Genomic DNA, 25,850 nt, shown 5'->3' with positions numbered 1-25,850 from the left:
ATCTAATCTGTAGGACTCAGCATGGGTTTCAAAAAATATGATAATGTGAAACCCAGCTCGCACTATTCGTCCATGTGACTCAAGAGGGCCATAGACACGGGTTCCCAGGTAGATGTCGTGTTTCTTGACTTCCACAAGGCATTTGATACAGTTCCCCACAGTCGTTTAATGAACAAAGTAAGACCATATGGACTATCAGAACAATTATCTGATTGGATTGAAGAGTTCCTAGATAACAGAACACAGCACGTCATTCTCAATGGAGAAGTGTCTTCCGAAGTAAGAGTGATTCCAGGTGTGCCGCAGGGGAGTGTCGTAGGACCACTGCTATTCACAATATACATAAATGACCTTGTGGATAACATCGGAAGTCCACTGAGGCTTTTTGCGGATGATGCTGTGGCATATCGAGAGGTTGTAACAATGGAAAATTGTACTGAAATGCAGGAGGATCTGCAACGAATTGACACATGGTGCAGGGAATGGCAACTGATTCTCAATGTAGTCAAGTGTAATGTGCTGTGAATACATAGAAGGAAAGGTCCTTTATCATTTAGCTACAATATAGCAGGTCAGCAACTGGAAGCAGTTAATTCCATAAATTATCTGGGAGTGGGCATTAGGAATGATTTAAAATGGAATGATCATATAAAGTTGATCGTCGGTAAAGCAGATGCTAGACTGAGATTCATTGGAAGACTCCTAAGGAAATGCAATCCGAAAACAAAGGAAGTAGGTTACAGTACACTCGTTCGCCCACTGCTTGAATATTGCTCACCAGTGTGGGATCTGTACCAGATGGGGTTGATAGAAGAGATAGAGAAGATCCAATGGAGAGCAGCACACTTCATTACAGGATCATTTAGTAATCGCGAAAGCGTTACGGAGATGATAGATAAACCCCAGAGGAAGACTTTGCAGGAGAGATGCTCAGTAACTCGGTACGGGCTTTTGTTGAAGTTTCGAGAACATACCTTCACTGAGGAGTCAAGCAGTATATTGCTCCCTCCTACGTATATCTTGCAAAGAGACCATGAGGATAAAATCAGAGAGATTAGAGCCCAAGAGACTGGAATAGAAGGGAGAATCGATAAAGGTACTCAAAGTGCTCTCCGCCACACACCGTCAGGTGGCTTTCGGAGTATGGATGTAGATGTAGATGTAGAGATGTAGATGTGCAGCGGGCAGTTATGTCCTTTTCACACAGCAAGACATGGTATTTTACCAAATGCAAATTTTCAACCTGGTCGGTGGGATGATTGCCTCAAATGCTCATGGTGATTCTGCGTGATTGTTATAAAGATTCTGGATTATGCTGTCTTCAAATGGAAACTTTTTGATTGCCCTTATATTACCAAGCTTTGATTAGCTACATACATTTAAAATACAACTTTTCAAAAATAACAGAGTAATTGACCACAAACAATGTGCTTATGCACTTATACGGCCTCTGGCAATGGACTGTTCAAGTGGCAGGGAACTTCCTGTACTGCCTAAGCTGCACAGCCTACAGTAACTGACAGACTAAGAAAGCTCTGATAGTGGCCAGCCAGCAGTCAATGGGAGAAAACTGACCTCTAATTGTCTGTAAGTAGGTGCCACTTGATAAGCTTAAATCAGCAGTACAAATAATTTCAGGAATATGAATATGATGCTCACTACACCAGTAGTTTAAAATACAAGAATTCTTGTGGTTATAATCAAACATCAACAATGTTAATTAATGAGTGTGTCTCTGAGTTTAATAACATGTCATCTGTGTAACTAGTCATTATTCAATGGAACATTTCCTGAATGGTTGAAATGTGCTGAAGTTAAGTCTTTGTTTAAGAAATGAATGTTTAAGAAATGAGCTAAATAAGTATAATCCAAATTCAATCCAATTTCACTTTTGTCAACATTTTCAAAAATTTTAGGAAATGTAATATACAATCGGTTTCCTAACCATCTGACAATAAATAATTTATTGTCCATGTGACAGTTCAGATTTCTGAAGGGTTCTGATACTGGGAAGGCAATCCACACATACAGCAGAATGTACTTAATTCATTAGACAAGAAATTACTTGCCACTGGTATATTTTGGGTACTGTCCTTTCAAATAAATTACAATGAAGAGGGGGAAAAAAAATACAGGTAGACCTGCCTAATATCATGTAGGGGCCCTGCGAGCACATAGAAGTGCCGCAACACGACATGGCATGGACTCAACTAATGCCTGAAGTAGTGCTGGAGGGAATTAACACCATGAATCCTACACGGCCATCCATATATCTGTAAGAGTATGAGGGGTCCCGTATCACTCCAACCACACACGCCCCACACCATTACAGAGCCTCCACCAGCTTGAACAGTCCCCTGCTGACATGCAGGGTCCATAGATTCATGAGGTTGACTCCTTGCCCATACACGTCCACCTGCTCGATGCAATTTGAAACGAAACTCGTTCGACCAGGCAACATGTTTCTGTTCACCATCAGTCGAATGTCGGTGTTGATGGGCCCAGGCAAGGTGTAAAGCTTTGTGATGTGCAGTCATCAAGGGTACATGAGTGGACCATCGGCTCCAAAATCCCACATCAATGATGTTTTGTTGAGTGGTTCATACGCTGACACTTTTTGATGGCCCAGCATTGAAATCTGCACCAATTTGCAGAAGGTTGCACCTCTGTCACATTGAACAATTCTCTTCAGTCATTGCTGGTCCTGTTTTTGCAGGGTCTTTTCCTAGCTGCAGCGATGTTGGAGATTTTATGTTATACCAGATCTCTGATATTCATGGTACACTCGTGAAATTGTCATACAGGAAATTCCCCACTTCATCGTTACCTCAGAGATGCTGTGCCCATGGCTCGTGCACTGGCTATAACACTATGTTGAAACTCGCTTCAATCTTGATAACCTGCCATTGTAGCAGCAGTACCTGATCTAACAACTGCTCCAGATAATTGCTGTCTTATATAGGCATTGCCGACCACAGTGCCATATTCTGCCTGTTTACATATCTCTGTATTTGAATATACATGCTTACATCAGTTTCTTTGGTGCTTCTGTGTAGAATATTATGGTGTAACAGGAAATGCTACAAAATGGTTCAAATTACATATCTCTCACAGAATGCAAAGGTTGTTATTAGCAAAGAGACATGAAAGTTATCAGGAATCCTCCAACTGGGAACTAGTTACATATGGTGTCCCACAAGGTTCCACATTATGGCCCTTACTTTTTCTTGTGCATTTCAATGATCTGTAACATTACCAGATGCCAAGTTGTTTTGTTTGCAGATAATACATACATTACAATAAGTAGCACATCATATACTGTTTTGGAAAGATTGGTTAATTAAATTTTATAGACCTTAATAAATACTTCATAGTCAATCCTTTATAACTAAACCTTGAAAAACACTCTATATGCAGTTTAGAAATCATATGAGGTATCCTGCAAAAATATGATGACAAACTGAAAGAAGATGTTTACTGTGTTAAATTCTTGGGATTACAGCCTAATAATAAATTCAACTGGGAGGTGCATAGCACAGAACTGCTGAAGTGCCTAAACAAATCTCTATCTGCATTGTGAATGCTGTCACACATAGGTGGTACAAAAATAAAAAAGTGCACATATTATGCTTACTTTCATTTAATAATGTCACAAGGAATTATTTTTTGGCAAAACTCATAAACCCAAGCTAAAATTTTCAAGAGCCAAAGATGTGTAACAAGAATTATTAGCGATGTGAACCTAAGAACATCTTGCAGAGACCTTTTATTGGAATTAGGGATACTAAAAACTAATGCTTCAAGATATATTTATTGCTGGTGAAATTTGTCATTAAAAATATATCCACTTTTAAAACCATCAACTTAGTTCATGGAATCAATACTAGAAATAAGAGTAACAACATTATTACGGTAAGGACAGATTGCTATTCACCACATAAAGAAGGCGTTGAGTTGCAGACAGGCACAATGAAAAAGATTGCTAAAATATTTATTCATAAGCTTTCAGGCAATGTCCTTCTTCCAAGCCAGCTGGAGTGGCCGAGCGGTTCTAGGCGCTACAGTCTGGAACCGCGCGACCGCTACGGTCGCAGCTTCGAATCCTGCCTCGGGCATGGATGTGTGTGATGTCCTTAGGTTAGATAGGTTTAAGTAGTTCTAAGTTCTAGGGCACTGATGAACTCAGCAGTTAAGTCCCATAGTGCTCAGAGCCATTTGAACCTTCTCCCAAACTAGAAGACACACACATTCACACAATCAAAATTTATGCACACATGGCCACTGTGTCCGGATGCTGGGGCCTGACTGCACCTGTGTCTGATGTGAATAGCAATCTGCTGGGAGGGGTGGTGGGGATAAGGAGGAGGCAAGGGGCAGGGAGGAATAACAGGGTGGAGGTGGTAGTTGATGCTGTGCTACCTGTAGGATCATATAGGGACGTGGAAATAAGAATAATCTTCACAAAGATTTAAAGTCGCTTACTTCAGACCAGAAAGATGTCCATTATTCAGGAACACAAATTTGCAATAAATTGCCAACAGCCACAACAAGTTTAACTACTAAAAAAATTCAGTTTACTAAAAGCCTGAAGGATTCATTGGTGGCCAACTCTTTATACTCCACTGATGAATTTCTTAGTAGCACCAACTGATGCTTATATGTTATTAATAATATTTAATAATGCAAGTATAATCTGACTTTCTGACTTTATACAAATTCAGTGCAGTGATATGATCATTGTAAATAAGTGCTGTAAAATGATTTTTCTATTTGATGATGCATGGCTTCAATAGCCTAAGAATTATCATATGCACCTCAATGTATTGAACATTTACATGTTTTGTGACAAGTTATTTATTATTTTCTAAATGAAAATGTGTCTAAGAATTTTTGACTTTTTCCACATCCATGAGGATCATTTCTCTTGGCATCCATACATAAGCATATTATTTGTTTGTGTATTCTTGTTTTTCTGAAGTGTTCTACATCCTGGAGGATCTCTTTGGCATAGATCTCTTGAAACGAAAATTACATTTAATCTAATCTACAGCAATTTGTTGCCCACCTCATACACTAATTTTCAAGGAGTATGCAGCTAATTGCTAGAGTCCAAGGCTTTTTATGAGATATTACATGGTGAGAAAGTCACATGCTATGCGCTCCCAAACTATCTTACTGTAATGCTCTCTAAATTCTGTATTACCTATTAATGAAACATACTGAGAACATGATAAAAGAAATAATTTGAAATGGGATCAAACCAAATATAGTAAAAAGTGGAATGGTAGAAGCCTGATGCCTTCTTCACTGAACTACTCATGCATCACGTTTTCCAGGACAACATCCAGGTGCTTTGTTCCACTGTTCATCTTTGTCTCTACCTCATTACATCAAGTGCATCCAGGTTGGAATTTTATGAATCAAATGGCACAAAATTTCTTTCTTGTATGTTTTTACAGTTTGTGTCTTTATGGCGAGAATCAAAGTGCAGCTCCTTTAGTCTCAAATTACCAGTGCTCTTTACTTTTATTTACATAACTGTATACATTATCACTTGCTTCTTAGGAACAGGGCAGGTAGCTCAAATTTCAGCTCCAGCCAGTTTCTGTGCTATTAAATGTACTTTAATGTCCTTTTTATGATTAACAAGGTGAATAATCACCATCTATAGCCTCAATGACTTGAATTTACTTTACTATCTTTATTTTGATAGTTTTGTTGCACACACTGCTCTAATGAATGCCACTATGATGTCAGTAATGTTATGGCACTGAGCACATAATCTGTACCACAAATATCTAGCAACAAGGTACATTTGATTGCTCATTACTCATTATTCTTTGCTTTTATGCATCTCACACCAGTTTTATGATATATATGCTAATTTGAAACAACTACTTGAAAAATTTATTTTGTAACAACAAAGTGAAGCTACGTGTTTCATATTTTGCTATTTGAAATACAACTTTAACTGAATAAGTCATAAAAAAAAGCGCTCCATTTTCAGGCCACAAGTGGCCCATTGGGACCATCTGACCACCGTGTCATCCTCAGCTGAGGATGCAGATAGGAGGGCGTGTGGTCAGCACACCGCTCTCCCGGTCGTTATGATGGTTTTCTGTGACCGGAACTGAATAAGTAATAATCAGTTTCAAATATTAAATGATGAAAACAGATTACAAAACAAAGGTAAAAAATAAGAAACTTTTCTGACAATATTCACAATAATGTAATATGACAAAGTAGAACAGAAATAAAAGTGTTATAATACCTATTACCTGAAATATACTGTCTGTGCAGTATAAGAAGTGTATACCATATGCAAAATGTGCAGTAGGCACAATAAAATGGCCTATAGTTGATAAATGGAGAAGTCACAAAAAAATCTGACACCCAAAAATTATGCATTACCTGTCTTTGCAGAGAGCATGTGGAAACATAAAAGACAGTAGAATTAAAAATGAAGCACATTAAAGTATTTCACACCTTCCCTCACAAAAAAGGAAATGTTACTATATCTGATTTATTTACCTGTTTCTTATCGATGGAGTCAAATCCTGTTATTTTGTTACCCTTTGTGTCTGTGAGACAGCCCATTGGTTCACAAGCTACAACTTCTGCTGATACTTTTGTTAAGGGCAACAACTGTCGCACGTGCTGGATAGATGGAGATGTTCGCTCTCCAAGTTCCTGAGGCAGATCACTGAATGAATTCTCATTTGTCTAAAAATACCTTGATAATACAAGGGTATTCATCTAAAATCTTGCATGAAACATTTAATACTTACTTGATAAATTCAAAATATCACTTATATTATATTATACCAGCTTTGGAAACCTTGCCAGCAGCTGCAGTACTCTTTTGTCACAGAAAACTCTGTTGTTAAAAGTACATTTCCCAACAATGGAAGTAAAACACCCAGAATGGAAGGAAGCAATGAAAAGAAATGAAATTTCACTGGTTGTGAGGGTATGCGATATTACTTCAGTGACTGCAAATCAAATCAAATTTACAAAGAACTCCGCAGTATGAGCCCACTTACCAGTGATGTGGCAGTCCCTGTCCCCTTTGACCTGGATGCACACACTGACTGGATTGGGAAGGGTATCATAAGGCTGCTGTATCTCTTCCTGAGGCAGTCTGTTTCATGGCTGATGTAACTGGACCTGATGTGTAAATTGGTCCCACACATTCTATTGGGGACAGATCAGGGATCTTGCTAACCATGGGAGTACTTCAGCATCACACATAGTTCGTGGAGAGATGTGCATTGTGTGAATGGGCATTGGCTGGCTGAAAAATGGCACTATGATACTCTCGTGCAAGAGGTAAGAGGTGTGATACAGCTGTGCCTCTCAAGGAAGAATGGGATCTCTCCCCAGGTGCCGCCATTCTTGCTATTTGGCATAGTGCTGAACTGTCCATTCTCACTATCTGGGATAGTGCAGAACTGTGATTCATCACTGAATACAATGCAATGGCATTAATAAGCAGTCTATGCTTCCCACTCACAGCTTCACTCCAAATGCAGTCATTTGTGTTGTGGTTCGGTAACTGCTAACTCTGGTTGACACTAGTCTCTGACCTACAGTATGAGGTGACACAGAATGTTGCAGGAAGTTCTTTATTTGTTCTCGGATGGCAGTCTCAAATGTGAAGGGATTACAGTGTGCTTGGTGCACAATATGCTGTTACTTCCTTGTGGTGGACATGCATGGTTGACTAGAACACTGACAATGAGTATGTTTATACCTATCCTCACGGTCCCATATAGTGCAACATTGGGGTTCTGTAACATTTAAACGCCACACAAATAGGGATACTGCACATTTCAATTAGCTAACCAAATGGTGGCCCACAGTGAGGCCCCTTTCAAACTGTCAGGAGCTGATAATGTGGTCTCACACACATATGTGGCATCTCTGTACCCTTCACAGTGATCAATCAATGTGTGTTGTTCACACTCTGTATGTACCTCACCAGGTCAGATCACAACACTGAACATGAACAACACTAATGCACTTTGGAGGGTGTTCTACTTGTCACAGAGAAATGAAACATACTTGCCAAAACTGTGTATGTGGTCAAAATTACAAAGACATTTGACCATGTCTTCTGGCTGCTTCACTTTTTTTGACAGCAAAATATTTTTGTGGCTTATCACGAAGTTATCATGAAGCACTTCAATATCGGTGTAGATATATCTTCAAAAAATAATTATCTATAGTTTAGAGGAAGCCATCAGTTGTCATTTTACAACTGCTCAAGAGAGCTCAGCTGAAACTTTATGAAAATTTAACAACTTAATATGTAAGGGTCATAGCCAAGATCAGATCGTCTTGGACAACAATTTCAATAACCTGTACAGTCTCTCCTAGTTGCAATACAATACTGCATTTGTATATAGAAACAATCACAAAGACATCAAATGTATTTTTGGAAGATATCATTCTACACCACTTCCATATTTGCTTTAAGCAGTCTAGGGATGTTGTTAGTAATGAAGAGAAAACCAGATGGTGGTCCACACAAACTTAGTGCGGAAAAGGTTTAGTGATTGTTCTGAACAATGACTTTGACAAATATATTGGAGAGAGGAGGAAAGAAGATTAGCCTTTAACATCGTATGGACCATGAGTTTGTCAGATACAGAGAACAAACTTGGATCGGACAAGGATGAGAAATTGGCTGTGCCCTTTTCGTACTTTCATTTAATTCAGTGTATTCCATGATACTCTTAATACCATTTGAACTCTCATCATTACTTTATGGTTACCTTGTTTGTTTTGGCTTCTTCCATCTCTGTGACATTTTTTGTTGATACATAAGGACCTTCTTCTTCTTCTTCTTCTTCTTCTTCTTCCTCCTCCTCCTCTTCCTCTTCTTATTCCTCTTCCATTTGAAGGAGGGGGTGTTGGCATTGTCTCCATCTTTTTGCTGGCCATCCTATATCCTGTCTTCAGAGTTTGGTTCAAATGTAATGCCTAGTCTCTTTTTTTCATTGTTTTTTCATGTCTAGTTGCTGTCTTATGTCTTCACTTATCACTCTGTCTCTTAAAGTTAGTCCAAGAAGTGACAGAAATCTCCCCTCAGCTGCTTCAATCCTTTGTTCCTTTCTTTTTCTTAGAATTCAATTTTCACTACCATACACAAGACTAGCCTTAGCCACCACATTGTGTAATCTTAGTGCTATCTCTTTTATGCAGTAATGCCAAGTTACATCCTTATAAAACCATTTACAGCATTATATTTCTGCATATTTTGAATCACATCTGAATTAGGTTTGTATACTGATATCTCTGTCTCAAGATATTTAAATCATCTTACCTATTCTATTGTGTTACTGTTTATCAGTATTTTTGATCTTATGTGTTTTCCTTCCATTGCCATGACTTTTGTTTTATTTACACATATAATCATTTGATAAGTTTATAAAACATTATTATGTTTACACACATTTTCTTGTAAATCACATTCACTCTCTCCTTGGAAAAATAAAATAGTGTTAATAAATTTGTTCCTTCCCTTTTTCATCTTCTTGGGGCTTTTAAAATTTCATTCTTTTAAGACTTTGTTGATGTATATATAAAAAATGACTGGTGAGAGGCTACACCCTTTTTTCAATCTCTGGGTTACAGTCAACAACTCTTTGTTTATACTAATTTTAGTGTTACCATAGAGTATATTTTCATTCTTCTTACCTTCCCATAGTCTAGGATGACCAGAAAAGTGGCTTTACTCTTTTCTGTGAGTTGTTTTAAAACAAATGTTGCATCTGCAGAGGACCTGCCTTTACAAAAGCAGCATTGCTCCAATCATAAAAATATTTCTGCTATTGGCTGGAGTTTCCTTTTAATAATAGACGAGTATATTTTATGAGCAGTATTTAAAATGAATATACCACTGTAATTTGAGCATTCTTTTTTTAACTCTTTTGTTGTATATGCTTATTATTTTCACTACATTTCATTCCTTTGAAATTTTCCCCAAGCACCAAATATCATTCAGCAACTGCACAAATAACTTCTTCCATTTAATACTGGCACATTTTATAAACTTCAGATTTATTTCGTCTGTTATCTGTAGCCTTCCTGTTCCTGGCCTTTAAATACTTTCAATGTCTGACATTTTGATTACATTGTATTCTCCAACATTCACAATATTTGTATAGTAAGGCTAATCTTTCTTGACTAACAGTGCTTGTAATACTGTAACCATTCCTTTCCTGTTATTGTATCTGTCTTTGCTTTGTCATGGTTTTCACAACATAATATTTTGAATGTTTTAAATCCAAACTTTTGAGCCAAAGTTAAATCTTTCAGGATTTCTCACCGTTTGTTTGCCTACCAAGATTGCAAACTAGCTCTTTCCTTTACTGTGTCATGCCTTTCAGTTTCTCCCTGTTAATCCAAATCAGACATAGTTTCTTTTTTTTTCCATTACAACTTTCACGAGTTCATTACTATTTAATTTCAGCCAAGGAGGGTGCACCCTCCCACCACCACCTACTTCAGTCCGGAAACCCGGCAGGTGTACACGATGAAAGGCAGAGCCACGTGTGAAAGCACCCACGTGATTTACCAACTGACCTGCCTACACTGTGATGCATTCTATGTGGGAATGACCAGCAACAAACTGTCCATTCGCATGAACGGACACAGGCAGACAGTGTTTGTTGGTAATGAGGATCACCCTGTGGCTAAACATGCCTTGGTGCACGGCCAGCACATCTTGGCACAGTGTTACACCGTCCGGGTTATCTGGATACTTCCCACTGACAACAACCTATCAGAACTCCGGAGATGGGAACTTGCACTTCAATATATCCTCTCTTCCCGTTACCCAACAGGCCTCAACCCTGCTAATTTCAAGTTGCCGCCGCTCATACCTCACCTGTCATTCAATAACATCTTTGCCTCTGTACTTCCGCCTCGACTGACATCTCTGCCCAAACTCTTTGCCTGTACATATGTCTGCTTGTGTCTGTATATGTGCGGATGGATATGTGTGTGTGCACGAGTGTATACCTGTCCCTTTTCCCCCCAAAGTAAGTCTTTCCGCTCCCGGGATTTGAATGACTCCTTACCCTCTCCCTTAAAACCCACATCCTTTCGTCTTTCCCTCTCCTTCCCTCTTTCCTGATGAAGCAACCGTGGGTTGCAAAAGCTTGAAATTTGTGTGTGTGTTTGTGTTTATTGTCTCTATCAACGTACCAACGCTTTCGTTTGGTAAGTTACAGAATCTTTGTTATTAGATATATTTTTCCCACGTGGAATGTTTCCCTCTATTATATTCATATCATTGATTTAATTTTTAGTTTTATATAGTTCTTGGCAAGTCCTTGTTTACTACTAGAAGAGTGAGTATGCTCTCTACAAATTCTACTTATGTAAGACCTCTACCATTTCTGCGACCATACCAAAATTTTGCCCTTGAAGAATCATTATTTACATTTTTCACACTTTTGCATTAAAAATCTCCACTATAGTCTCCACTGTCCTAGATACAACAATAAAACAACAACAACAATCTAACAGGATTTTACTGTCATTTATCAGTTTCTGTAACTCTTCACAAGTCTTGTGCCTTCTAAAGAGAATACAAATAGACTGGTGATTTTATTCAGGTGTGTAAAACTTAAGGGTGAAAGTAACTTTCACATGATGTGTAACATAATGCGAGGTAACTTGGGCCAGACACAGAAGAACTGCTACAGTATAGCACAGAAGGTAACTCATGCAATGAGACAAACAGAAATGTCACTTTTATTCAAAGACACTAATTACATTGAAGTCGTCATGATGGACATTACTAAAGGCAGGACATGGTTCTCAGTAGGGTGTGTGATTACCATGGACAGAAATGCATGCTTTGCAACATCCTCCCATGCTGGCCACAATCTTGGTAAGGAATTCTTGTAGTAGGGTGTCCCGTTCCTTCACCAGCATATTTTTATGGATGGCAGTTCACAATCACACTGAACAGCACCAGTGGAGGAGCTCTTAGAATGAGAGGCTATTCGACAAATTGGACTGGCTTGCCCATTCCCCCGACTTAAATCCCATTGAGCACATGCAGAAGTTGTTGGGGAGATGCATTGCAGCACACCCACATGTACCAATGACCATCCAGCAGTTGTAAAACATGCTGGTGAAGAAAAGGAACACCTTACCACAAGAATTCATTGCCAACCCTGTGGCCAGTACAGGAGTACACTTCAGAGCATTCCCTGATACTCGTGGTGATCACACCCCCTATTAAGAACCATATCGCACATTTTGTAATGTTCAGTGGACCATCATAAACTGCAATGACTTCAGTGTAATTATTGTCTTCCAATAAAAGTGACATATCTGTTTGTGCCACTGCATATTTTTTTCAGTTACCTTCTGTACTATACTGTAGCACTTCTTTCCACATATAGTCCAAGTTTCACTGAGCTATGTTACTTTTACAGTGACACATCATACAAAAGTTACTTTATGAATACATGATACTACAGTATCAGTGTTGCTCAGTAGTATGACGCAATGTTTCTCTGGACATGCATGTATGTCTGAAGGAACAGGCACTGTGGTGACTGCAGCTGTTATAAAATATGTGAAATGTATCTGCAGTTATGAGTATGGACAACCATCAGCTACATCATGGTGCTCACAATAAGTGGGAAATTCAGGATCGAGTCTCAGTACAAAAAAAATTTTCATTGTTGTCATTCTATTCTACAGCTGATGGTTGTCCGCATTGACAAATGTGAATAATATTTCATGAAAATTACTTTCATTCTTACATTTTGCACGTCAGTGTAATTGAATAATTTCCATGAAATATCTTTTATCATTAACACAAATCTTGTTATTCTGTCCGTAATATTACTTTTAATTTTCTTATCCACAATGAAGCCTATACTTGAATTGCCTCCCTCCTCTGCCCCTTTGTAATAAGACACTTGTCTTAAGATTCACATTACTGTTAACTTAGCAGGTGCAGGTGCAAAAATGGCTAGATTGGCCCCATGGGCTAAAGCCATTGTCTGAGTTTCCACATTCTGCCTCACCCAACGTTCTTTCCCCCCAAGCCATAATATACTTACCCAAGAAACATGCACTTGGCAATAAAGGAACGTGAATGTGGCAATAGGCTTCTGTCAATCCCACCCTTGGTACAATAATCTACCTGGGTCTAAAGAGATACATAAATAGTGTTAAACTTTGATAGAGCAATGTTCACACTAGTCTCAGCCAAATCCAGAGTGCCTTTAAGTCTTTGTAAGTGGAATCAACTAAATCATCAGTCCATATATTGATCATGGGACAGAAAAGCCACCACAAACTCACCTCATACCCCTGCCAAGTTTCAAGCCAATATTGTCACTTAACAGTCAGTTCCTCTTTGTGCAAGGCATAAAGCATTCCAATCAAGAGAGTTGCCAACACTAACTCCCCACTCAGCCTGCAATATAAGTACGTGAGTAGCCCATCTGTATTTGTTCCTCACAAAGGTTTCCATCATAACAGTTACTTCACAAATACTAACAGATGAGTGGCATGAGTATCTGGATTGCACAACGGGATGTACCCCAATCAGTTAAGGCTACAGTATAGCACAGAAGGTAACTCATGCAATGAGACAAACAGAAATGTCACTTTTATTCAAAGACACTAATTACATTGAAGTCGTCATGATGGACATTACTAAAGGCAGGACATGGTTCTCAGTAGGGTGTGTGATTACCATGGACAGAAATGCATGCTTTGCAACATCCTCCCATGCTGGCCACAATCTTGGTAAGGAATTCTTGTAGTAGGGTGTCCCGTTCCTTCACCAGCATATTTTTATGGATGGCAGTTCACAATCACACTGAACAGCACCAGTGGAGGAGCTCTTAGAATGAGAGGCTATTCGACAAATTGGACTGGCTTGCCCATTCCCCCGACTTAAATCCCATTGAGCACATGCAGAAGTTGTTGGGGAGATGCATTGCAGCACACCCACATGTACCAATGACCATCCAGCAGTTGTAAAACATGCTGGTGAAGAAAAGGAACACCTTACCACAAGAATTCATTGCCAACCCTGTGGCCAGTACAGGAGTACACTTCAGAGCATTCCCTGATACTCGTGGTGATCACACCCCCTATTAAGAACCATATCGCACATTTTGTAATGTTCAGTGGACCATCATAAACTGCAATGACTTCAGTGTAATTATTGTCTTCCAATAAAAGTGACATATCTGTTTGTGCCACTGCATATTTTTTTCAGTTACCTTCTGTACTATACTGTAGCACTTCTTTCCACATATAGTCCAAGTTTCACTGAGCTATGTTACTTTTACAGTGACACATCATACAAAAGTTACTTTATGAATACATGATACTACAGTATCAGTGTTGCTCAGTAGTATGACGCAATGTTTCTCTGGACATGCATGTATGTCTGAAGGAACAGGCACTGTGGTGACTGCAGCTGTTATAAAATATGTGAAATGTATCTGCAGTTATGAGTATGGACAACCATCAGCTACATCATGGTGCTCACAATAAGTGGGAAATTCAGGATCGAGTCTCAGTACAAAAAAAATTTTCATTGTTGTCATTCTATTCTACAGCTGATGGTTGTCCGCATTGACAAATGTGAATAATATTTCATGAAAATTACTTTCATTCTTACATTTTGCACGTCAGTGTAATTGAATAATTTCCATGAAATATCTTTTATCATTAACACAAATCTTGTTATTCTGTCCGTAATATTACTTTTAATTTTCTTATCCACAATGAAGCCTATACTTGAATTGCCTCCCTCCTCTGCCCCTTTGTAATAAGACACTTGTCTTAAGATTCACATTACTGTTAACTTAGCAGGTGCAGGTGCAAAAATGGCTAGATTGGCCCCATGGGCTAAAGCCATTGTCTGAGTTTCCACATTCTGCCTCACCCAACGTTCTTTCCCCCCAAGCCATAATATACTTACCCAAGAAACATGCACTTGGCAATAAAGGAACGTGAATGTGGCAATAGGCTTCTGTCAATCCCACCCTTGGTACAATAATCTACCTGGGTCTAAAGAGATACATAAATAGTGTTAAACTTTGATAGAGCAATGTTCACACTAGTCTCAGCCAAATCCAGAGTGCCTTTAAGTCTTTGTAAGTGGAATCAACTAAATCATCAGTCCATATATTGATCATGGGACAGAAAAGCCACCACAAACTCACCTCATACCCCTGCCAAGTTTCAAGCCAATATTGTCACTTAACAGTCAGTTCCTCTTTGTGCAAGGCATAAAGCATTCCAATCAAGAGAGTTGCCAACACTAACTCCCCACTCAGCCTGCAATATAAGTACGTGAGTAGCCCATCTGTATTTGTTCCTCACAAAGGTTTCCATCATAACAGTTACTTCACAAATACTAACAGATGAGTGGCATGAGTATCTGGATTGCACAACGGGATGTACCCCAATCAGTTAAATTAATCCTTGCTAGGATTTTAATAACAGTTCTACCCTGCTCAAGTTGTTAGTAGACACACCTTTCAGAGACTTACAAAAGAAATCGGTGATAATTAGTGCAAACATGAACTATTGTAAAGGTCAGGTTATACCGTGACAATATTTCATACAAACAACTGATCAGTTTCTGCCCTATACCACATTAATTTGTCCGTCAATATTATACTTCAGCTGTTTGACTCTCTGCATGTCTTCCAAGTCATCGCACTAAAAGTGCCACGGTCCATTCCGACATTTCAAAACACATCCTGAAAATTTTCATGCAGATATAACATACTGAAAGAAGTGCACTGCCAAAATTTTAGCTGCTAAGGTGCACGGCAAGGTCTTTTTTTATTTTATTTAATTTAAAGTTACTCATTTTTGCCATACAAAGAACCTCTTACAGCAGTGGCTTGTACAGCCCTTCTTGCCTAGCACTCAAATCAGTGAATAAGTAGATTGAGATGTGACAAGAGGATGTAGCCCCATATAGCATGAAGTTCAAAGTGCACACAAGCATATTTTAACCATTTAAATCATACCACATCATTAGTTTTTCAAATAACTCGCAGTTCATGTAACAGCTAAACTGCTGCAGATGTAATTGTTACAACAGCGACTAGCAGAAGAAAGAAAATCAAGGCAGTGTATGCTGTTACATTACAAACAACTTCCACACAGCAGGACTATAATTTGTCGTGACGCAAACTGACATGTAGAAGCGATTGCAGTTAAACAATACTGTTCCATTGAAAGGCCTTAAAGAGAAAGAGCTACTGGAAATTATACTGTCCAACAATGATCTGAAAATTGCATTAAAGTGGTGAAAAACATATTTTTTCAAGAGTCTGAATCACATTATTAGTTTTGGGTAGAATATCTGAATCATATTGGCGGTTGTTTCATTATCCTACTAAAGACAGAGGTGTCATTATGTTCAGGCCAAGAGTCCAACAACAGTAAGGAATTATTATCTGTGGAAGCTAAGAAGACACTTTGAATGTAACATTGAAAATTATTCTCCCTGATTTTTCCAGATTTTGCTACGTCAATTATAAAACTTTTACAAGTAAGCAAAATTGGTTTTTAATTTTTTCTCCTAAGTTGCCTAGATGTTCCTGGAAACAGAGATAATATTGCAGAAACAGTAATCCACTGACACTTATCACTGAAATTGTTGTATACGAATGTGTCATAGTATTCATGAACTGCACAAGTGACTGTCTTTTTTTGGTTTGAAGTGATAAAGTGTGGTTTGCACGAAATCAGGCAGACTGGCTTTATATGCAGCTTTTAGGGAAAAGGAGAAGCTATGTCTTCCTGTCTGTTATGAATTTCTCTACAGTATCAACTATTAATGACATTTCCTCTACACATTAACTTCAGGTAACCTTCATAATTTTGCAGCTTATTTTTCTGAATCTGTTTAACAACTTCAAAAAGTCTGGAAATCAGCAATGTTCATTTCACTTGCAACAGAGCATCCAGTCTCAAAGATCTCTCTCAGTAATGGTGTACTGACTCTCAGGTGCAGTTCTAAATCTTTTGAATCACTTTTCTTTCTCACTTTTCTGAGTTTGTGTAAATCTTTCTTCCATTTATAAAATTGATGTTCAAATTTTATGAAATGAAACCAGCTTTGCGCACTGCTTAAGTTTAAGCATTTTCTTTCTCCTTCATTTAACTAAAAATTTTAAAGTCTTTTCTTTGTCACTGAAAGCTATTGCTGTACATGTTTCTTTTGGGTTTGGGAAGGTGCTCTATTTTTGTTCTGGAGTTTAATTAGAACGATTATCATTTGATCCACAAGTCACAGAACTGAGTCTTTTCTTGCTCATTCTAATGTTATCACAATTTCTAATGAAATTATGACGTCACTGGAATGAATGTTCAAGAAATTAAGTAATAAGTAACACACGTGCTGTCTTCAGTAGAAGTGGGTGATTTCGACTGCATGCCATATTCTTCATATTTTACCTTTGGAAGATTGAAAATATTAATTGGATTCCACTTTACTGTGAAACTTCAAAACATGCACAAAGACAGATGCTACGTTCAATCATATACCAAGAAATCACAGAGAAAATTAATTCAGTTTTATTGCCATTGTTAACACTTAGTGATACCACAAAGGCAACTGCTAATTATTATGGATATTGAATGAGCTGCAAATTTGAGTGAATACTAACAGTGAACAGGTGTGTCAGAGAAACTATCAATTGAAACTGAAATTTTCTTTACAAATTATGATCGATTTGTGCCATGTTATCTGTTTACTGATGTGCCATGTTATCTGTTTACTGATGTGCCATGTATCAAAGATATGTGACTGCCATGTTGCACATGCACTGTCTGCTACAGCTATGGCAAGGATGTACATTTCTCGAGCTGCCTAGCTAACTAGGAATTTGGCAAATTTCAACATTTAAAAAAAAAAAATCTTGCAGTGTCTCTTAGCAGCTAAAATTCTGACACTGTGGTTCTTTCAGCGCATTCTTCCTGTATAAAAAAAATTCGGGGCAGGATTCGACATGTTGTATCAGACAGTTCCATAATAAGAGTCACAAGGGTTTCCCAGAAGGGTAATTGCAAATCATGTCACAGATTACTGTAGTTGCCCTTGATATGAAAGGATGACTGTTACCAACATGAAGAATTAGCATTTTCATTGTTGGATGCAAGCATTATATTCTGGATGAGATCTTTGAGTCAGCATAGCAAATACTACAGTTTCTTTACTATATTCCTCTGGCACTATTTTTATGGCATTCCAATACTTATGCATGGTGAACCATTTATCAATCAATACTGCACAAACTGCATTCCACAAACTACAAAAATTTTTTTACATTTATTTTCTTGCCCAAACATGTTTAGACACATTTGTTGCATAAGTAATGTTTTCTTGGAATCTGAAAATACATGTTTAACAATAAAATTCACAAGTGGAATATTAGGCCTTACGGTGTACAGCAATATGTCTTAACTTTTTTATCTGTTCCAAACCTTGCCTTACATACTAATTGGTAAGACTTTGGAGGATCATATTTAACTGAGCATATAAATTGTCATCCACAGCAACTTGATGTTTTTCTGAAAGTACATGGTCAGCCAACAAAATCAGATTTTTATTAATGTATTTTTGTTGCACAAGAATATTTTAAGAGTACTTTCTGTTCAAATGGCTATCATTGCCACCTTGCACATTTTCCTCTCTTGCAGATGGAGATACAGAAACAGTGAAGAGTTTATTTTTAGTATGAGCACTCATAGCTTTAACCACTGAACTTTCAAACACAACATTGATATTCATATTGTAAGCATGGTCCCAGTTGATGTTAAGACTGTTCTCCTGCTGGATCTACTGCATAATCTCAACTTTTGTCCTAGCGTCATTTTCTCAAATATCCCCCCCCCCCCCCCCCACACACACACCCTAACAGATGAATGTCATGAACATCTGGATCGCACAGTCAAACAATGGAAAATCCAGGATGGAATGTAACAATAATAGGAAAAGGATAGTTGCTACACACACACACACACACACACACACACACACACACTTCTACAGTCTCTTGCCATTGAGGCCAGACTGCGAGCAATAGTGACTGGAGATACTGTTGCATATCTTGGGATGGGGTCACTGTGGCAGGAAATGCAGGTGGATGAATCAGACAGGTGCCGAAGTCCTTTTTCCAGGTGATCCTTGCAATTCAAAACAACAGTGGTGGAGCATTTGTCAGCAGGTAGGATTATAAGGTCAGGATCAGTTGTTAGGTGGTCAATTGCAGTTGTTTCTGTGAATGAAGCTGAGGCAAGTTTTGAGGTCAACAAATTCTGGAAAGTTAAGAGGAGGTGATCTGGGGGCAATGGGGTTGGATCACAGTTGGGTGGAGGAGTGAACTGAGTCAAGTAGGTCTTTGGTTGAGTCTCATTGCTAGGTTGGGGGCAAAAAAGTGTTCGCACTTTATGGTCCAGGAGAAGGAGTGGTCTTTAAAAAGTTCTGCAAGGTTGAACTTGGGAGTAGGGCAATAGGTGAGGCCTTTGTAAAGGACTGATACCTCTGCAGGGCTAAGGTTTTTGGACAAAAGGTTCATGACTGTGTTTTGGGTCTGTTTAGATTCTGGATTCTGTATGGCAATGGGAAGGAGTTTTTGAGGGTGGGGTAAATGTAGCATGCCTGTGAAGCAGGGTTTGTCAACTAAGAGGGGATTTTTGGGGAAAAGGGGGGGGGGGGTTGGAGGATGTTGTAGAGGTGATGGATAGTGATAGTCCAAGATGGGAGTAGGAAATGAACAGGGCTGAGACTTTTTTTGAGGTGGCATACTGCATGTTGCTCTAGTTCTTGGAGGGCAAGAGTTTCAATGTGTGACATGGGATCCATGAATTTCAGATTGCATAGGAGAATTTTACGCATGGAGAGGAGGTATTGTAAGGAGGTTTGGGCCTGATTGGTATGGTTTTGCAGGATTATGTTGGTGAGGGTTAAGGAATGGCAAAATCTGAAAAGGTGGAGGTCATTGTGGGAGAAAGGGTGGCAGTTGGAGATTGGTAATTTGATTGGATTCCATGAGGCAAGCAACAACGCAGGAACAGTATGTGGATTGGGTTCTGGCTAGGGATAAGGAAATTTTCTGTACTGACACAGATGGAAGGAACAAGGACCTATGGTGGAAGATAAAATCACATAAAAATGCATAAATAATGTAGAAATATGTGTGCCAAAATTCCCAAAAATACACCCAAACATTTGGGAAACAACCAAGAAAAAAATCAAATGGATGAAGTAAGGGGAAATAAGATGAAATCTAAGGGAATAGGCTGACAGTGAAAGGTGTCCACCAACTGAAATTGGCACGAATACACAATGAGACCAAAGAAAAAAATAAAAAGATAGTAACATGGCTTGCAGTAAGGAAGGAATATTAGGGTTTACTATTCCATCAATGATGAGGTCATTAAAGATAGAACAACACAAACTTGGATTGGGAAAAGATATAAGGCAAACTGATCATGTTCTTTACCAAACAAATTATACTCATATTTGTCTTAAATGATTTAGGGAAACCACAGACAACCTAAATCGGGGTGGTTGGACAGGGATATTTGAACCACTACCTTAATGAATGTGAGTTGAGTCTCTTAACCACTAAGCGAAACTGTTTGGTTTAGTCTTTTCTGAACATAAAATTGCACGATTAATACAGCACAACCTGCTTGCTGTGCATCAAGACAGTCCAAGGATGTGGGCAGTTACACTGCCTGAAAAAAATAAAAAATTTTAAGTACTCACAAGGTGTTGAGGATTGAGAGGGTATGTTATGCTCTTTTAGCAATTACAAAAATGAGTCAAATTTACAAAGAACTTGGTAGTAACAGCTTAGTTATCAATATGATACTGCATGCCCTCCGGCCTGGATGCATGCATCAATTCAGTGGGGAAGGGCATCATAACAATTTTGTATTTTTTCCTGAGACACTTTTGTAATTGGTCCTTGATATCCTGGGTACTGGAGTTGATGCCTAAGCTGGACACACATGTTCTATTGGGGACAGATCTGGGATCTTGCTGGTTACTGGAATACATTCATGTCACATAAACAGTTCATAGAGGCAGGTACCTATTGATGAACATTCTCCTGCTGAAAAATGACAACACAATACTGTTGCAGAAGGGGGTAACATAAGGATACAGGATGTCCATGTTGTGCTGTCAAGATTTGCTCAAATACTACCAGCCCTGACCTGAAGTCATACCTGATGGTTCCACCTCATCATGCTGGTCATCCAGGGTAGTGCAGAACCATAGTTCATTGCTGAATGTGATGTCACACATCTGCAGTCTATGCTTCCCTGTTATGGTACCACTCGAAACACCACTGTTTATTTTGTGGTGTTAATGGCCTCCTACATATGGGACAGTAATTCCTTAGTCCTGTTAATACTAGTCTCTGACTAGTGGTAGGGGTAACACAGAATATTTTGGTGAGTCCATTACTTGTTCTTGAATGGAAGGCACAGACATGAAGGGGTTACAATGTGCTGGGTGCGCAATATGATGACTCTCTCTTGTGATGGTAAGATGTGGTTTACCGGAACCTTGACAATCAGTATGTGTGCCCTCACATTCCCATGCACTCCAACACTGGGCCACTGTCACATCCGGACGCCCCACAAATATGGATTTTGCGTGGCTCAACCAGCTGGCCAAATGGAAACTCACAATGAGGTGTTGATAATGCTGTCTCACATGAGTAAACAGGCTCAGTTTAAAGTCCAAGCACCACAAGCTGCCACATGGGAGCACCAGGGGTGCAACAACTGTAAGATATCTATATAGGATGTGTCACAATTAGTAGCAGATGCTTGGGGCACAAATGTGAGAGGGGTGCCAGGGTTGCCCAAGTGCAGGGGATTTGAACACAGTGCTTTTCACAATAAATAGCAAAAACTGTTATTGGAAAAAGCTTACAATGGAAAAAGAGGAGTGGGAGGGGGGGTGGGGGGGGGTGGGGGCAGAAGAAGAGGGGCACCAAATGATAAATTGATTTATGAAAAAATGTTCTCGAACCACCACTATGAGTACACAGCATCTCCATGTCCTTCACAGTGATCACTCAAAATATGATACTGTTCATGCCCCTTATTGACCCTACGAGGCCTAGTAGCAACACAAAAACCAAACATTTTGATGGCCATTCTACCTGTCAAAGAAATGCGACTCTATAATCATTTAAATATTCACTTAGTGTGTCATGAAAGAAGTTACATTGACATCCTACCATGTCTTCTGGGTGCTTCACTTATTTGTTCAAGCTTTGTACTTACATGGAACGCGATCCAGGCTTTTTGTTATATTTCAAAATTCAGAAAAGTAGACAAGAGAATATAAAATAATTATTTCTCATCACTTTATTTTGTACATACCTTCTTTAGTTTTTTCATTAGATTCTGATAGTGTTTTCGATTTTCATCTTTTTCAGACTGGTTGTCTGATACCAGTGTAGAATGGATAAGTGTTGCCAACATGTCAATAACAGTTGTGAATAGTTCCCTAAAAGATGAATACATTCGTGAGAAATTTCTAATAAACAGAGTGTAAACATTTGAAAACAGTAAAAATAAAACATTGACATCTTACGCATTATTATTCAGATCAATGATTCCATAGCTGATAAGCTGCACAAGTAGAATTGCCCAGTCTGTTGTTACAGTTGTATTGCGTTGGATTGTATCAAACATGCCACCAACAAGGCTGAATCTCAGCTGCAAGGCTCCTTGCATCATTGCTCTGCCCTTTGGATCTTCAAGAATCATTAGACGTTCCTGAAGGAAACACACATATTAAGATAGTAACAAAAACATCAATTAATTAAAACAGCTGTACTGCATTTCAAGTCCAGCTATCAGTAATTAGTGGGATGTGGAAAAAGTAAGGTCAGTTCTGTTTTCAACTATACTATAGTCGGAGTCACGAATGATGGCAGTCGAGTTTAGGTTTGTTCTGCGCACCTATGTCACGTATACTCAGGTGACAGCCAATGAACATTCAGTAGTGTTCTGCTCTGAATGCTGTAGCTAATGTGAGCATTAAATGTGATTGTAGGGAATTGTTTAGTGAGTTTCTATTTCATTTGTTGCGAGCTGTCATTGCTGATGGTGATAGTAAGTGATACATTCTGCATAAGTGGGTGACACACATAATCTGAAGTGTACATGCATACACATATAAAACCAGTATGGCAGACATATGGCAAACACAAACGATGAATATGTGGATATGCTTCTGGTCCTTGGTACATCTGATAACCGGGCTGGTGTTGCAGCTTGTGAATACGCTGCTAGATATCCTCATCGACACTATCCAGATAAAAATGTGTTTCATCGTCTGGAGCTGCGCCTTTGGGAGTCACGTTCTCTCCTTCCACAATCACATGACGGAGGTCAACCACAGACTCGCCATACTTCAGCTACTGAGAAAGCTATTCTGGAGATCACACACCAAGAATTTCAGCGAAGTACATGCAGCATAACAAGACAGCTGCATGTCTCGCAACGCACGGTCATTAATGTGCTGCATGAGCTTGGGTTGCACCCTTATCATTATGCTTTCATGCAACACCTGTATCCTGCAGATGGCCATCAGTGGATGCAATTCTATGTATGGTTCCAACAACAACAGGAAGCCAACGATGACTTCATGAACACTGTAATCTGGTCAGATGAAGCAGCATTCACTTGTGAGGGTGTCTTCAACATGCACAATCCCCACCATTGGTGTGAGGTTAACCCGCATGTCACCCGCATGACCGTGGATATCAAGTACGATTTGGTATCAACGTCTGGGCTGGAATATTGTGCAACAGGTGTTTGGGACCCTACATGTTGGCTGACCGGTTGACTGCACGAAGGTATCATGCAGACCTCTCACACTATTTGCCTGAAGCGCTAGAAGATGTTCCACTACATGTTCGGCAGAGGGTACGGTTCCAACATGATAGTGCACCTCCACACTCTGGAACTAATGTGCAATAGTTATTTGGACAGAACATTTCCAGTGAAATGGCTTGGATGTGGAGGTGCAGTTGTATGGCCACTGTGCTCACCTGACCTAAACCCCTTGGATTTCTTCCTGTGGGGACACCTAAAGGAGCACTCGTACTCTACTCCGGTGACAAATGTGGAAGAAGTGGTAGCGCATGTTCATGCTGGTCTTATTACTGTGGATACATCTTTGCTGTATAGGGTCCAGAGCTGTATGATATGGTGGGTTGCGCAATGTTTGGACGTGTAGGGAGGTCGCTTTGAGCATCTGTTGTTCTGAGGACAATGTATTCAGTTGTGAAGGTCATATGGTCATTAATATAGAAATTATTATTGTCACTGGTTGCTAATGTGCAACATCTGAGCACTCATATTACATGTAGTATAAATGACAAGTAAATGTTGTGTTATTGTAATGTGCTATCACCTTAGCATCTCAAAACTGATATTGTTTTTGTAGTTATTCTGTCCTATGACAGGTCATTTGTTTCAACCGTCTATTTCTTATTTGTCTAACCATGTATTTGTTATGTTCAGTGTTGTAAACTTAGGATACATGTGTCATAGAAACAGTGTATATTACAGTATCTAAAGAAGGCTGTATGTGCCGAGAGTCTCAGTAATTAACAATGCTTCTAAGACAGCATTAGATCACATTTCCGCAGCCACTTTTATTGTGATGCATGGCTAGCTGATCAAAGGGACTGTTGTGCATGTACAAAGACTTGGTCTCTTTTGGCTCCATGTTTTAAATAAAGTGCAGCCACTTGGAGGCTGCTGCATCTTGACATCCCACAACATCTCTCTCCTGCACCACTGACACCTGTGTCATTCTATTCCTCCTACAGGTCTAAGGCAATTATTTCAAATATCAAAACCTTGTTCCATTTCACTAAGGGTAGTTGAAATCCAACTAACACATTGTCTTTGGAAGCTTTCTTGTCCTAGCTGTAATACAGGGATTACCAACATAAAGTGAACACGGTTTGAAAATGTATCTCTCTTTAATTACAGCAAATAAATCATTTTTGTTGGTACTAATGCAGACATAGTAAAATACTTAGCAACACCTTCATTTGAAGCATTAGTGTAAATAAACATGAAATTTTCATTTTATGAACAGAAGTGGGTGTTAAAGTGTTACGGGAAAACAGACAATGTGGATGAGGTTCAATGACGAAGTAGAGTTGGATTCAGAATACCACCATCTACACGGTTAACAAGTACATAAATCTGAGACAAGTTTGAACTCCATAGAATGGTGCATGATGTGAAGAAGGGATGTAACAGAAGAAAGAGATTTCAATGGAAAACAGAAGTGTTGATGCAGTGATTCAGGCATACACAAAATCCCCATAAAAGTCTACGAGGCAATGCTATCATGAGGCTGAAATCAGCAAACCAGTGTTCACAGAAGTTTGCAGAGTCAGAGATGGAAGCCTTACATTCCAACACATCTCTTTGCTCAGAACAAGGATGAACTGATAAGTGAATTGAATTTTGTTAGTGGTTCATCAACATGTATGAAGAAGATCTAGATTTCCAAGATATAATTCTGTAGTCAGATCAAGTGATCTTTAAACATACAGGAACAACTAACTGCCATAACTCAATGTGCTGGGATAGCGAAACTCCATATTTAATTGAAGAAAAGCATGCTAATTTACCAAAAATATCAGTCTCTTGCCTGGAGGATTATTTGAGCCATACTTCTTTGAAGAGACTGTTACAGGCGACTATTATGTAGAAGTACTGCATGTAATAACTTCATCAATGAAGATTATTACCTTCAGCAGGATGGACAG

At 39.0% G+C, this 25,850-nt stretch overlaps 1 protein-coding gene across 1 annotated transcript in view; it reads right to left on the bottom strand.

Annotated features, from left to right (window-relative positions):
- The window catches only part of LOC126237131 (mediator of RNA polymerase II transcription subunit 12), a 400,411-nt gene that overhangs the window by 107,457 nt on the left and 267,104 nt on the right, over positions 1-25,850 (bottom strand). Inside the window, exons 30-32 of the mRNA XM_049946952.1 lie at positions 22,643-22,827; positions 22,429-22,555; positions 6,532-6,690 (exon numbers count right to left, since the gene is read on the bottom strand). Coding sequence (XP_049802909.1) covers positions 6,532-6,690; positions 22,429-22,555; positions 22,643-22,827 — 471 coding nt within the window. The remainder of the gene's footprint in view (positions 1-6,531; positions 6,691-22,428; positions 22,556-22,642; positions 22,828-25,850) is intronic.

Source organism: Schistocerca nitens, chromosome 2 (genome assembly GCF_023898315.1).
Source record: "Schistocerca nitens isolate TAMUIC-IGC-003100 chromosome 2, iqSchNite1.1, whole genome shotgun sequence".
NCBI lineage: Eukaryota > Metazoa > Arthropoda > Insecta > Orthoptera > Acrididae > Schistocerca > Schistocerca nitens.
Note: the sequence above shows the minus strand (reverse complement) of the source record. Positions and strands in the feature narration are given on the sequence as shown.